Raw genomic sequence first — 15,095 nt, forward strand, 5'->3', positions numbered from 1 at the left:
GAAAGTGAAGTTTCATTACTTCCTAAATAAGTAGAGCAAAAATAACAAAGTTTAGGGAATCTGTGACTCATAAAACCAAATGTACAAGAAACATTATTATAGGATTAGGCTTTAGTATCTTTCTCAACTGCAAACTAATCCCTTCAAAATCCTAAATGAAAATAACTTTCATCTATTTAATATTACTTTGCTTGTTTCTCATTTGGTGGTTGCCAGGGCTGGGGAAGGGAGGGGGTGCATGGAAATAGGTAGTAGAAGGTTAACAAGAGACAGACACGTTTTTGACTCTGCCCACAAGGCCAGCAGTTGGCTGATTTTTGGCTGACCACACACTGACTAACTAGTCATAGCATCAAAATGAAATTAGCTCCATGTCTGCCAAAGTTCCAGATTCTAAGATGTCATGTTCAATGATGTCATAGAGAAGGTACCCTTATATTCCAGCTAGGATCCTATAGTTGATAGGAGACAGCTACAGTCAGCCAACTGAACCAACAGGAGAGTTTTGTCCGCAATTCCCAGGTGTAAGTCATGGTGCAGAATATTAGAGACATGGCAAGTATTTATGTGGCTTCAAGGAGTGTTTCAAAAGAGACACCTTGAGAGCAGATTTGATCAACTTTAAGGAATATTTCCTCCATCCAGTACTCCTTCATTGCTCTGTAGCAAGAGGAGATTTTTCTTTTTTAATGCTTGTTCTTCATGTTGTTTCTTGAGGGATGGCACTCTCTAGAGAGTAGCCAAGAGAAAAATTGATCAAAAAGAGTTTTATCCCTTCCTCCATCTCATTTCTTGCTCTGACTCTAGCTGGATCCAGGCCAGCTCCTAACATAGCCCATCCTGTACCTGATCCCACCAATTTTACCTTAGTTGTACCTGGAAAATTTTATGGAAGTAAAATAGTCCACATATTTCTTTTATCCCAGGAAAGAGAACAGAACCCCTAGACATGCCTATAGAATGGACCAGGGGCATTAACAAGTGTTTAGGTGGTATTTCATAAAATCACTTTCTATCCATTGTCCAATGGTACTGCCACAACAAATCTCAATACATATATGGGCCAGGGATAATTCTTTATGTAAAGAAAATTGCCTCTAAAAGAGTGGTTAAGGGCCTACATCATTTAGAGGTAGAGCAGGCATTTAGCATCCAGACATTCTGATGTGACCACATTACAGGAGGACCAGGAGCTGGAGGGAAGAGGGACACATAGGGACTGGGTCTTCCCTCCACTAGCACCCTCAGAATTAGACCTTTGACACTTTCCCCAAATGTGCCTGCATGTAAGATCACAAATATGAGAGCGACCAGATTGAAAGAAGGCATTGCCATGTACCTTTGACATAAAAAAAGGTTTTAGAAATAGCACACACTTGCTAATGATTTTGGTAATTCTTCTTTTTTTGGTTTTCTGGGACTCTCATAGAGTAGCTTGGAGTCTCACTCATCCTCTGAGAAGCCCTCTCCATCTCCTCCTCAGAGACCTATTCTGAGGGCCTACTGTCTCCTTTATGTCTTTATTCAAATGTCACATCGAGGTGGACCTTGGCCACCCCAACTGTGATTGTCATCCAGTGCCCATCCTTCCCTCCTGTTTTATTCTTCTCCTTTTTTCTTTATTAGCAATGATCACAAATTTACTATATATTTTACTTATTAATCTTACCATTGGCTTCCCCACCAAATGTAAGCTCCATGAAGGCCGTGGGTGGAATGTTTTGTTTTTTGTCTATGCTATATCCTAGCAGCGTGTCCAGTAGCTGGCATAGAGTCAGCCTCAGTAGGTACATGTGGGATCACTATGCATACCATGGGAGTATTACCTTCAGAGAACTTAGCCAAGTCAAATTCATTGGACCAGGTAGTCCATTTTACACCCTAACAACTACTGAGAAGAGAAGACATGTATGCTTTTGAGGATGGCATCTACCTTATAACTTCAGAAGCAACTGAGAAGTGGAGGCTTGGCGTGGCTTTTTGAAAAGTTAGTCACCCCTCTCTTGGAGGAATATTGGTAAAGGAAGAGCATGTCTTCTTTGAGTCATCCGTTTCACTTCTTGAAAGTAAATCAAATGGCAATGTTAATTGTCAAGACTCCCCTATTATGAAGTATATGCCATCTGTATGGAATTAACCCCATCCCTATTTCCAGTGATAGGCCCTGATTGATTTAACTCAATTAGTGATCCCATCCCTCCGTATTAATTAGTGGTCCAGGTATAAGCGCATGATGGCATTTGGGCCAGAGAGAGGAAGAGTGAGCCCCGTTACTGTAAAGAACTCAGGAGACGATTTTGTCTAGTGGTTAAGGAAATGGACTCTGGGGTCAAGCTTACTAGGTTAGCAATCCCAACTACACCACTCACCAGCTGGTTGACTATGAGAAAGTTAATAAATGTTAGTTTTTTCATCTGTGAAATTGGGATAATAATAATAATATCCACTGCATAGGGTGGTTGTAGAGATTAAGGAAGAGAATACCAAGCGCAGAGTAAATTAGATACTCTTGGTAGAATTCCAGTGAGAAAAGGAAAAGTAAATCTTGAACAGAGCACTGTGTATTAGCAGATCATTCATTCATCAACTAAATGCTCCATGAGCACTTACCAGGTGCCAGTTAGGGGCCATGGAGGCACAGAAGTGAGTCAGGATTGAGTTCTGCAGGGACTTGTTGGAAAGACAAGCCGTGCATGAAATAACTAGTGTAGGACATTGTTCACAAAGCAATCAAGCATAGATACCATGATCTGAGGTCCCAGGAGGGAAAATCTTACTTTACTTAGATGATACAGACAGTTGGTAGAAAAAATTCACTTAAGACATTCAGCAAGAAGCATGTCTAATCCTTAAATATATGGTTTTAACTATATCTTTAATAATGATCAGCCCACCCCCCCCAAAACCAAACAAAACAAAATCAAGAAATGATTCAAGGTATTAGGTTAGCTCTCCTTTAGATTTCTCTGTTAATGCATGTTTAGGTCCTTGTTTAAAAAATCAAATATAGATGTCCACCTTGAACACCCATTCATCCCCACCTTCCACCCCTCATCTCTCACTGTCTAATCTCAGCCTCTCCCCAGAGGTATCCAACCATTACCAACCACCATTACCAACCCATCTGGTAAATAGAATCCTAACCTTTTTGTGTGGGTATATCATCACTTATGTATACTTAGAAAGATAAATATATATATATGCCCTCAGGGACATTTAGGAAAGGTTGGATCCCCTGGAGAACAATGGGGTGGGGCACCATAACTAAGCTGTCATTTTATTCCCTGCAAGACATTATGAGATTCAGTGATTGTGCACATTTCCTCATTTATGCTCTGGTCTCAGGATGAATTAAAAGCACTTTTGAAATCTGCCGAAAACAAACTTGTAGTAATTGAATTTTCAGCAAAATGGTGTGGTCCTTGCAAAAGAATTTATCCTCTTTTTCATGTAAGTATCATCAGTGTCTATTTCACAATTTTAGAAGGAATTTAAAGTTCTTAAATAGTTTTCCCAATAAATCTTAAAAGTTTTGCCTTTATGAGCCATTATGGAATCACAGCTTCCCCCCCTCCACTTGGTGCCTACTTCTTTTTTTATTATTATTTTTAAAATTTTTCAATTTTATTTAAGTATAGTTGATTTACAATGTTGTGTTAGTTTCAGGCATACAGCACAATGATTTGGACGGATAGATAGATAGATAGATTGATAGGGATAGAGATATTCTTTTTCAGATTCTTTTCCCTTACAAGTTACAAAATATTGAGTATAGTTCCCTATGCTACACAGTAGGTCCTTGTTGGTTAACTGTTTTATGTATAGCAGTGTGTATGTGTTAATAGCAACCTCCTAATTTACCCCTACCCCCCTTTCCCCTTTAGTAACCATAAGTTTGTTTTAAAATGACTGTACTATCCAAGGCAATCTATAGATTCAGTGCAATCCTCATCAAATTACTAATGGCTTTTTTCACAGAACCAGAAAAAAAATTTTTTTTCATTTGTAAGGAAACACAACTAACCAATAGCAATCTTGAGAAAGAAAAACAGAGTTGGAGGAATCAGGCTCCCTGATTTCAGACCTCACTAACAAAGCCACAGTAATCAAAGCAGTATGGTACTGGCACAAAAACAGACATATGTAGATCAATCGAACAAGATAGAAAGCCCAGAAATAAACCCACGCCCCTATGGTCAATTAATCTATGACAAAGGAGGCAAGAATATACAATGGAGAAAAGACGGTCCTTTTAGTAAATGGTGCTGGGAAAACTGGACAGCCACATTTAAAAGAATGAAATTAGAACATTCACTAGCACCATATACAAAAATAAACTCAGAATGGATTAAAGACCTAAATGTAAGACCGGATATTATAAAACTTCTAGAGGAAAACATAGGCAGAACACTCTTTGACATAAATCACAGCAGTATCTTTTTAGATCCGTCTCCTAAAGTAATGGAAATAAAAACAAAAATAAACAAATGGGACCTAATTAAACTTAAAATATTTTGCACAGAATCATAGTTTTTTGAAGCATCCTGGTTAACCTGAATATAATATAGTGAGATCTAATTAGATCATTAGTATACACACCAGAAAATTAATGTTACTTGTCTATGGATAATTCTGCAAGGATCATCAAAAGGTGCGAAAGAGTACAATCGTACAAAGCAATGGATTATTCATAATAATGACATTTTACCTAAGTTCCAGAATTCAGAACTTCCAAATATTGGAATAGATTACAGATGAACATGATACTTGTTTTTAACTATAATATAAAAGAATAAACTGCTCCCAATCCTTCCACCCTATTATCAGAACAAATCCTATGTCTCACATATTCCTTTCATATCTGAACTCCTTTATAAAATATCTTAGTAAAATATTCCACTTAGTTGTAATCATATACTTATATTCAGATCTTTTTCCATATACACATTTGTTCATGTTTTTATCAAGTTTCCAGATTATCATTTTCATGTCTATACAATGTTTCATCTAGTTAATTTTCCTATTACCCCATTTAAGAGTTTTCACCGTTGAGGGATGGGGAGGGAGGTGTATAATGTGCGGCAGAAAGAAACTCAGGGCATTTTCTTTTCATTTCTCCTTATTGCACAGATGTTTCACATTTATGGACCATTTTATGAAATCTGTTCCTTCAAATATAAAATTTGGATTTCTCTACACAACTGAAAATACTCTGGTTTATTTTCAGCAAGATTTCTAACATTTCAACTTTTTTGACTTAAACTCTTCAATCTACCTGAATTCATTCTAACCACAGTCACAACCTTTGATATTTAATTTTAAAAGAAACATATTCAAATAGAGAAATTGGCTACATGACATCTCAACATCTATTCTCTGCCTAAAATTCTTAGAATATCCACAGGGAACATTTTCATATCTGGCAGGCCCCTCTATTCAGACACTTAAACTTAGAGTCTCCAAAGTTTAGCTTCAGGAGTATAACTACCTCACCTGCCACAAAGTCAAAACTGATCAAATTTCAATGGCCCATGAGGCATTTTAATCTCGGGCTTGGTAACCCCTTTCTCCCTTCATACCTTTGGGCCCTGAGGGTGGTAAGGGCCCTGCTACTGTTGTGTGCAGACTCTCACAGCTCCTCAACACCCATCCCTAACTTTACAGTTATTTATAGTTAGCCCTTTGGTGATGAATGTCCCTAAGTTATCCTAATTTGAATGTGCCATCTGTTTTCTGTTGGGATCCAGACGAATGCACACACAGTTTTTAAATTTGGGTGTATCCACACTGTGAAATACTATTCAGATGATAAAAAGAATCCAGTAGACCCACACATAATGAAGGAATTACCTCCAAGACAATAGAATTAAGTAAAAAGAGAACAATATAGGAAAATGTATACAGTACGGTCCCATTTATGTAAAACAGATACATATACATATGTGTGTATGTATATATCAACATATATACATATATATTATATGTCGACAAAGGGGAGCAGAAGATGCAGATCAAACAAGTTTTTTTTTTTTTCTGTGAGAGGGTGAAAATTGGGGGAGGATTGAGAATGGGAAAAGTCCATGCTTTGCTTTATTTTTCTTGTAATGTTTGAACTTTTTCAAGAGAAGGTATTCATCATGTGTCATTTATTAAAAACTCATTGTACATAATGGAGTTGGAGGAAACGCTTTTCTTACTCTAGGGCACTTTGTTGGAGATCAAAGTAGAAACAGAAACCAAATTAGACTGAAAAGGATTTTAATACGAGGAGTTAAATGCTCATAAAATCATTACAAGACTGGATGAATGGGCTCCAGACGGGAACCCCATGAATGACTCAAAAGCACAACAGACCCACTTGAGGGGATCCTAACTTTACCAATATCAGATGTGAGAAGAGATGGGAAGCCACTACTGGGAGAAAACAAACAAACAGAAAAACAGCAGTCGGGGAGTTAGAATCAGAATCCGGAAGCTGATGTCGGGGCACTGGATCCCTCAGCATAGCTGCTGCCTCCAGCACGATTACCCTCCCACACCCCAGTCATGCTTTCCAGCAGGACATCCAAAGATGAAAAGAAAGTAGCCCTGTCTCACTTCTGCCTTCCAAGTCTTGCCTTCATGCATCTCACTGGTGAAACCAATTTGCATCCAGAACTCTAGCTGCAAGGGAATCCAAGGAAACTTTACCTTTTCCCTTTTCCAGGTTCTGCAGGAAGGTGGAATGGAAGTGAGCCGGCTAAACCATTACTCTAGGTGGGGAAGAGTTCAAGACATTTTCAGGGGCTTCCCTGGTGGCACAGTGGTTAAGAATCTGCCTGCCAATGCAGGGGACAGGGGTTCGAGCCCTGGTCTGGGAAGATCCCACATGCTGCAGAGCAACTAAGCCAGTGCACCACAACTACTGAGCCTGTGCTCTAGAGCCCGTGAGCCACAGCTACTGAGCCTGTGCCACAACTACTGAAGCCTGTGTGCCTAGAGCCTGTGCTCTGCAACAAGAGAAGCCACCACAATGAGAAGCCAGCGCACCGCAACGAAGACCCAACACAGCCATAAATAAATAAAATTTAATTAATTAATTTTTTTTAAAAAAGACCTTTTCAGACACACAAAAACTAAAAGTTGACAACCCAGAGTCTCTGCTAAAGGATATATGGCAAGAAGAAAAAAAGTAAATCATAAGCAAATGTGGATTTTAAGAAGTGATTTAAAACTTTAAGTCTTGAGTAAATTCCACAGTCCCATTTGATCTGGGCCTTGATGATTAAGAGCAGGGGTCAGGAACCTTTTCTGTAAAGGTTAAAGACAGTATTTTCAGGTTTGCAGGTTATATGGTCTATGTCATATATACTCAGCTTTGATCTTGTAGCACAAAAGCAGGCAATGGCAATACACGAATGGGCAAACATGTTCCAATAAAACTTTATTTATGAGACCATGTGGAGATCTGGATTTGGTCTATAGGGCAAAGTTTGATGACTCTGGGCTAAGAGGATTACCTGGCATAGAACCCCAAAAAGGACATTTCTGGAAAAGAGGAGGTTATAAATTTGTTGAGAAATTGCATGGTATGATCGTGGGAAGGCAAGTACTCTGTGAGGCTAACTTACGGTGTATACAGTGGAAGTAGCAACACACGAGCCTTGAAAAGGAAGCTGAGCCCAGATGGAGAAGGCCCTTGTGTTATAACTTAATGAGTTGCTGTAGAGTCAAAATAGAAGAATATTTAAAAAGGTTTTGCCATGATCAAATGTGGGTTTTTGGAAAATACTTTTGGCAGTGTTGTATAAGAATGGGTTGGAAAGACTGAGGCAGGTAACCCAAGGTGAACAACAATATCAATGATGAGTTTACCAAAACTAGGGCAGTGATTTGGGGAGAAAAAAGGAAAGGTCAAATTCAGGAGACAGTTTAGAGTTAAGAGCAAACAGAACAGGTGACCAGATGGTAACAGATTGTATGGGAGGAAGAACAGAGCAGGAGGAAGAATTTTTGTTGAGGGCAGAGGAGGGTCCTAGGTAGATGGAGTGGGATAGTGAGGGAAGGCAGTGTTCACAAGGGAACCCCAGTCTAGCAACGAACCTGTACCATCTGTACCATGTCTTCTGACTACTACTCAATACAAAACTACTATAACCCTGTCTACTTCCTGTCAGACTTGGGAGACTCTGAAAACTTCCTAAATAGAACCTGACCCTGAAATCAGATGTCCACATAAGTCAAACCCATTGCCCCGCCTGACTGCTACTGGAGAACACCCATGTATCTTGAAACTTGAAAAGTGCAAGTCAATTTCTCCAGAATTCTTGGGCAACACCATCTTCCTGCCAGGCGTGGAGATGCTGCCAGTCAAAATCAGCATCTTTTTTTTATCTGCAAAGTACTCTAAGATACCAAAGACCTTTGTATTTATTATCCAAGAGTTTTCCCCCAATTTCATCATCTTGATGAGCCACTGAAGAAAGAACTCCCACTTAGGGCACATTTCATGGACAAACAACCAGAGAGAATCCCTACAACAGAACTCTGCACCTAATGTCCACCTAATCAGTCCATGTCATGCTGCTTCCTGCTTGCCCACAGGAACAGCCACCAGTGACAGCTCCATCCGTTGCTGTCTCCACTTGGCCAAACTCTGGACACTTCATACCACCATTGAAGAGAGGTTTCATTTGAAACAGGTCAATGGAAATGCTTGAGATATGATGTTAATGCAAACAAATCAGTATGCTATTAAGTGCCCTTAAAGAATGAACCTAGCTGTTGGGAAAAAAGAAAATCCCAGGAGCTGACATTTACAGGCTGCTTCTGCATCCACTACCCCATATCCATTACCAACACCACTGTCACCACCGCTGTCAAAGATGCTTCCAGAACATCTGGAACAGAAGCAGGAGAGTTGTTTTTCCCTCCTCCCATTTTCCATTTTCCTGCAAATGCTTCCCACTGGCAGAACCTAACAGGAAGACAGCTGGCGGAGGATTCTGGAAAATCTAGTTTTGATACATAGCAGGACACAGACTTTAGACTCTGGTTCTGCCGTTGATCTTTGCTTGACCTTGGCAGCATCCAACTTTGACTTTCGTGCTTGAGGTTCTAGGCAGTAGTGCAATGCCAGAATGATGCTTAGCTCTCTTGATCAACCTTTTTGTTCGGTTTTGTTTTTGCTAAAAGACATTGCTGGTGTGTGATTTAATATTAACATTAAGCTAATGAGGAATTTTTTACTCTTTTACTTTGAAGGAAATGTCTGTGCAATACCGAAACGTCCTGTTTGCTAGTGTGGATGTGGACGATGCTCGGGTAAGAATCTTAAATCCTTCCTTGTAGATATGTAAAATCCAACGCAATGTCATTGAGAGTGCTGTCTCAGTGATTATATAAGCAGTTTAAAGTGTGATGAACAGGCTTCCCTGGTGGTGCAGTGGTTGAGAGTCTACCTGCCGGTGCAGGGGACACGGGTTCGTGTCCCGGTCCAGGAGGATCCCACATGCCGCGGAGCAGCTGGGCCCGTGAGCCATGGCCGCTGAGCCTGCGCGTCCGGAGCCTGTGCTCCGCAACGGGAGAGGCCACAACAGTGAGAGGCCCGCGTACCGCAAAAACAAACAAACAAAAATATATATATATAAGTGTGATGAACTGTAGTAAACTCCCTCATAACGTTCTTGTATATTTTGTATTTTTTTTAAAAAGACAATAGATATGTGGCTCTCCTGCTGCCCCCTGCCTTCCCAGACTGTGGCAGAATTCACTAATCAAGCCTAATATTCTTCACCACTTGCTCTGGACTCTGCCCCACAATCCTGCTCAGTAGAGTTGCTCTAGACAGACAATACCAGTTGGTTGAAGTTGAGCTCAGAGTGAAAACTGATTTTCACCCCTATAATAGATTATTATTCAATTTCTAAAACCTAACTCAATGCATTACAGACATTTTAACATAACTTGCTTTCCCCTTGCTATAGCTTATGCTTTTTGTGGGGTTTTTTAAACACCACAAGGAATTCCAGGAAATCCTTCCCTTACCTCCCTAGAGCCTTTCTTCCTCACCCCCCCCCCACAAATATAATCAGCCCGTGTCCTCAATCAAAATGTGCTTACTGATACACACAATGTGTCTACAAAATTTTTCTTCCTAACATTTGTTCACTTATAATGAGGAAAAGTACCGATAACAAGTGGCCTATGCATACATTGGATTGAATTTGAGCTTTAGAATTTAAAAAATCTACTATTCACCCATCCTGCCCTTTAATAGTTTTGTGACCTCTTATCAGTTAACCTCTATAAACTTCACTTTCTCTGTATGTAAAACAAGGTAATAATTAACGGAGTATGGTAAGATAAAAGGCACAACATATATGACATACTACCCAGAACATAAAAAAAGTTCCATGTTTCCATTTCCTTCAACTTTCATTAAAGTATGACAGTGTGTGATTGTCCTTTAAGATGAATCATATACTATGCATTCAGAATACACAGCTAGGGTTATTATCTCTTTGTCTTTTTCATATTCACAGAGTTGTGCACCTGTCACTACAGTCAATTTTAGAAAGTGTTCACAACTCTGGAAAGAAACACTGTTCCCTTTAGCAGTCATCTCCCTGCCCCGATCCCTCCATCCACCACCTCAACCCTAAGCAACCATAAGTCTACATTGTCTCTAGATTTGCTTATTCTAGCCATTTCATATACATGGAATTATAGAATATGTGTTCTTTTCTGATGGGCTTCTTTCACTTACCATAAGCTTGCAGGGTTCATCCATGATGGGGCATGTATCAGTACTCCATTCCCTTTTATTGCTGAATAATATATTACCTTTTTTTATCCATTCATCCTACGATGGACATTCGGGTTGTTTGCAACTTTTCGCTATTATGTCTAATACTGGCATAAACATTTATGTATACATTTTCGTTTCTTTTGGCTATATATCTAGACATGGAATTGTTGGGTCATATGGTAACTCTTTATTTAACTTATTGAGGAACTGACAAATTGTCTTCAAAACAGCTGCACTATTTTACATTCCCACCAGCAATGTATGAGGGTTCTGATTTCTCCATACCCTCAGCAACATGTGTTATTTTCGTTTTTGATTACAGCTCTTTGTCTCTTAAGGTGAAACAAAATACACAATTTTCTTTTCTAATAGTAATGTATTCATTGTTGTCATTGCTGTGGTCATGAAAATGATAATGTAGTGGGGGTGGCAGGGGAGAGGTTTTGATCCTGTGGGTGGCTAATTTTCTTTTGACTCAAACAAAATAAACGGAAAGTGGTATTTGAAATCAGATTGTAATGAATTAGAGCAATTGGAGTGCTAACATATTTTCTTGTCTCTTGGCTCCAAATCTTTCACAAAGATGGGCAGTGAAGAGGCATAAGGCTTAAAAGAAAGAAATATGCAAGCTTTACTTAAAATGCAAGACATTATATCACCCCATGTCTCAAGTGTGAGTTATAAAGAGACCTTTACCCGTTCTTATTTTTTACAATATGCTCTTTCCATATTGGATTCCACTGGCTCCCTTCTGCCGTCTTTCACAAGCTCTTTTAAATAGAGCTCATTTTGTCCTTCAGTCCATTCTGTTTTGGCCCCCATCTCTCACCCGTCTCCTAGAGCTCTTGAATGAGAAAGCTCAGGAATGCTGGAAACAGTCATTTTTTCTACTGTAACATTCCTGGAAGCTTTGAGGATATATTAGAAAAGTTCTTGGCAAGAGAATCTGTAATGTATCAGCTGTCCCTGGGCTCTCAGACATGCCTCCTGAGACGTCACCAAGTACCACTGTTGGTCCAGAGACAGGATACCAAAACTGTGACTTCATGCTACTTCTTTCATTTTCCAGGAGTTGGCCCAAATTTATCACATCAAAGCAATGCCCACATTTCAGATGTTCAAGCAAGCCCAGAAGGTATGTTTCTATGGTAACTGGCAGATTGAAATAGATTATAGAGCCATCAGAGTCTTAAAAAAAAAAAGGCCTGGGGTGTCCTGGATGGACGAAACAACTGTATTTATTTTCAATCTTAGCAATGTAATTCTTAGTTTCTGAACTTTACATATTGGCAAGGGGTAAAAAAAAAAGCATGAATCGTGATAAATCTCCCCATTCAGACCATTTGAGGTGTCCCAATCCATATGACATACCCCACTATTATCCCTCTCTGGGGCAGAACCATCAAAAAAGAACCTTATAACAAGGGGCATGATGAAATTCTCTCACAAATATATACACGTTTTTCACACTTGGGCAAACATCAATCAAAAGCTATTACAAGGTTAAATAGCCTAGTGGTTGACCAGGCAGGTTCTGGGCTGATTTCTTTGGTTCAAAAACCAGTTCTTCCACTTCCCAGCAGTTTACTTAATAACCTCTTGGTATCTTAGTTTGCCTATCTGTAAAAACATGGATCGTAAAAAGTTTCCCCCTCCTTAGTGAAAATGAAATGAATTAACATGACTAAACTTTTTAGACCCATCCTGACACACATGAGTATGTTATGTTAATTACCTCGAAGATATTAATGGAATGGAATGCCTCAAATACTTGGTGTGTGATGAAACTAGTAATTACATATATGGCTGGGAGCACGGACACTTGTGTGTGTGTACCTTTTGAAAGGTGATTTTGCAACACACTTAAGACGAACAAACTGTTCATTCCCTTTCACACATTATCCCATTCTTGGGAATTTTTGCTAATGAAATATCTCATGGAAAAATAAATGGCTAAGTGCATAGTAATTGTAGCATTATTTCTAACAAAATGTGGAAGCAAGGTAAATGGTTTTTTTTAGTAGAGTGGCTAAGTGATTTATGATGCATCTAGTCTATGAAACAGTATGCAATTAAAAAGGTTATGGACAGAAAAGAAGCAGATTCACAGATACAGAAAACAAACTACTGGTGGTGGGGGAAGCAGTATAGGGGTGGGGGAGTGGGAGGTACAAACTATTGGTTGTGACAGGCTCAAGGATGTATTGTACAACGTGGGGAATATAGCCAATATTGTGTAATAATTATAAATGGAAAGTAACCTTTCAAAATTGTAAAAAATGTTTTTAATTGTTTTAAATGATTGAGCTAAAAGATTAAATAAATAAATAAAAAGAGTTATGAAGAATATATGTAAAGTAAAAAAAAATTCATACTTAAACTTTGTAAAGATTACGTAAGTCTGCAGTACAGAGAATGAGAGCATTTGATATGCTAGCTGTAGAATTTTATCTTCGTTTTCTATTTGTGTGTATTTGCTGTAACATAATTGAAGCAATAGATTTTTTTTGGCTGCGTTGGGTCTTTGTTGCTGCACGCGGGCTTTCTCTAGTTGCCATGAGCAGGGGCTACTCTGTTGCGTTGCGTGGCCTCTCATCGTGGTGGTTTCTCTTGTTGCGGAGCACGGGCTCTAGGCACGCGGACTTCAGTAGTTGTGGCATGTGGGCTCAGTAGTTGTGGCTCGTGGGCTCTAGAATGCAGTTTCAGTAGTTGTGGCTCACGGGCTTAATTGCTCTGTGGCATGTGGCAACTTCCCGGACCAGTAATCAAACCCGTGTCCCCTGCATTGGCAGGTGGATTCTTAACCACTGTGCCACCATGGAAGTCCCAAAGCAATAGATTTAAATAATTTTTCCCCAAAAAAATGACACTACCTATTTCCTCTCTTGAGGTTTTACTTGAAAATTGAAACCGTTTAATGTGTGCATTCTTTTTTTTTTAACAACTTTATTGCAGTATAATTGCTTTACAATGCTGTGTTATTTTCTGCTTTATAACAAAGTGAATCAGCTATACATATACGTATATCCCCATATCTCCACCCTCTTACATCTCCTCCCACCCTCCCTATCCCACCCTTCTAGGTGGTCACAAAGCACCCAGCGGATCCCCCTGTGCTATGCAGCTGCTTCCCACTAGCTATCTATTTTACATTTGGTAGTATATATAAGTCCACGCCACTCTCTCACTTTGTCCCAGCATACCCTTTCTCGTCCCCGTGTCCTCAAGTCCATTCTCTTTTTTTTTTTTTTTTTTTAGATTCCATGTATATATGTTAGCATACGGTATTTGTTATTCTCTTTCTGACTTACTTCACTCTGTATGACAGACTCTAGATCCATCCACCTCACTACAAATAACTCAATTTCGTTTCTTTTTATGGCTGAGTAATATTCCATTGTATATATGTGCCACATCTTCTTTATCCATTCATCTGTCGACAGACACTTAGGCTGTTTCCATGAGCTGGTTATTGTAAATAGAGCTGCAGTGAACATTGTGGTATATGACTCTTTTTGAATTATGGTTTTCTCAGGGTATATGCCCAGTAGTGGGATTGCTTGGTCGTATGGTAGTTCTATTTTTCGTTTTTTAAGGAACCTCCGTACTGTTCTCCATAGTGGCTCTATCAATTTACTTTCCCACCAACAGTGCAAGAGGCTTCCCTTTTCTCCATACCCTCTCCAGCATTTATTGTTTGTAGATTTTTTGATGATGGCCATTCTGACTGGTGTGAGGTGATACCTCATTTTTGTTTTGATTTGCATTTCTCTAATGATTAGTGATGTTGAGCATTCTTTCATGTGTTTGTTGGCAATCTGTATATCTTCTTTGGAGAAATGTCTGTTTAGATCTTCTGCCCATTTTTGGATTGGGTTGTTTGTTTTTTTGAATATCGAGCTGCATGACCTGCTTATAAATTTTGGAGATTAATCCTTTGTCAGTTGCTTCATTTGCAAATATTTTCTCCCATTCTGAGCATTGTCCTTTCATCTTGTGTATGGTTTCCTTTGCTGTGCAAAAGCTTTTAAGTTTCATTAGGTCCCATTTGTTTTTATTTCCATTTATCTAGGAGGTGGATCAAAAAGGATCATGCTGTGATTTATGTCATAGAGTGTTCTGCATATGTTTTCCTCTAAGAGTTTTATAGTGTCTGGCCCTACATTTAGGTCTTTAATCTATTTTGAGTTTACTTTTGTGTATGGTGTTAGGGAGTGTTCTAATTTCATTCTTTGACATGTAGCTGTCCAGTTTTCCCAGCACCACTTATTGAAGAGGCTGTCATATTTCCATTGTATATTCTTGC

The 15,095-nt window shown here is 39.2% G+C and overlaps 1 protein-coding gene across 2 annotated transcripts in view; it reads left to right on the top strand.

Moving 5' to 3' along the window:
• Positions 1-531: 531 nt before the first annotated feature.
• TXNDC8 (thioredoxin domain containing 8) overlaps positions 532-15,095 on the top strand; it is a 37,807-nt gene continuing 23,243 nt past the window's right edge. For both annotated transcript variants that reach the window (XM_060013346.1, XM_060013347.1), the window contains exons 1-4: positions 532-555; positions 3,346-3,450; positions 9,244-9,303; positions 11,859-11,924. In XM_060013346.1, coding sequence (XP_059869329.1) covers positions 532-555; positions 3,346-3,450; positions 9,244-9,303; positions 11,859-11,924 — 255 coding nt within the window. The remainder of the gene's footprint in view (positions 556-3,345; positions 3,451-9,243; positions 9,304-11,858; positions 11,925-15,095) is intronic.

Source organism: Delphinus delphis, chromosome 6, assembly GCF_949987515.2.
Source record: "Delphinus delphis chromosome 6, mDelDel1.2, whole genome shotgun sequence".
Taxonomy (NCBI): Eukaryota; Metazoa; Chordata; class Mammalia; order Artiodactyla; family Delphinidae; genus Delphinus; species Delphinus delphis.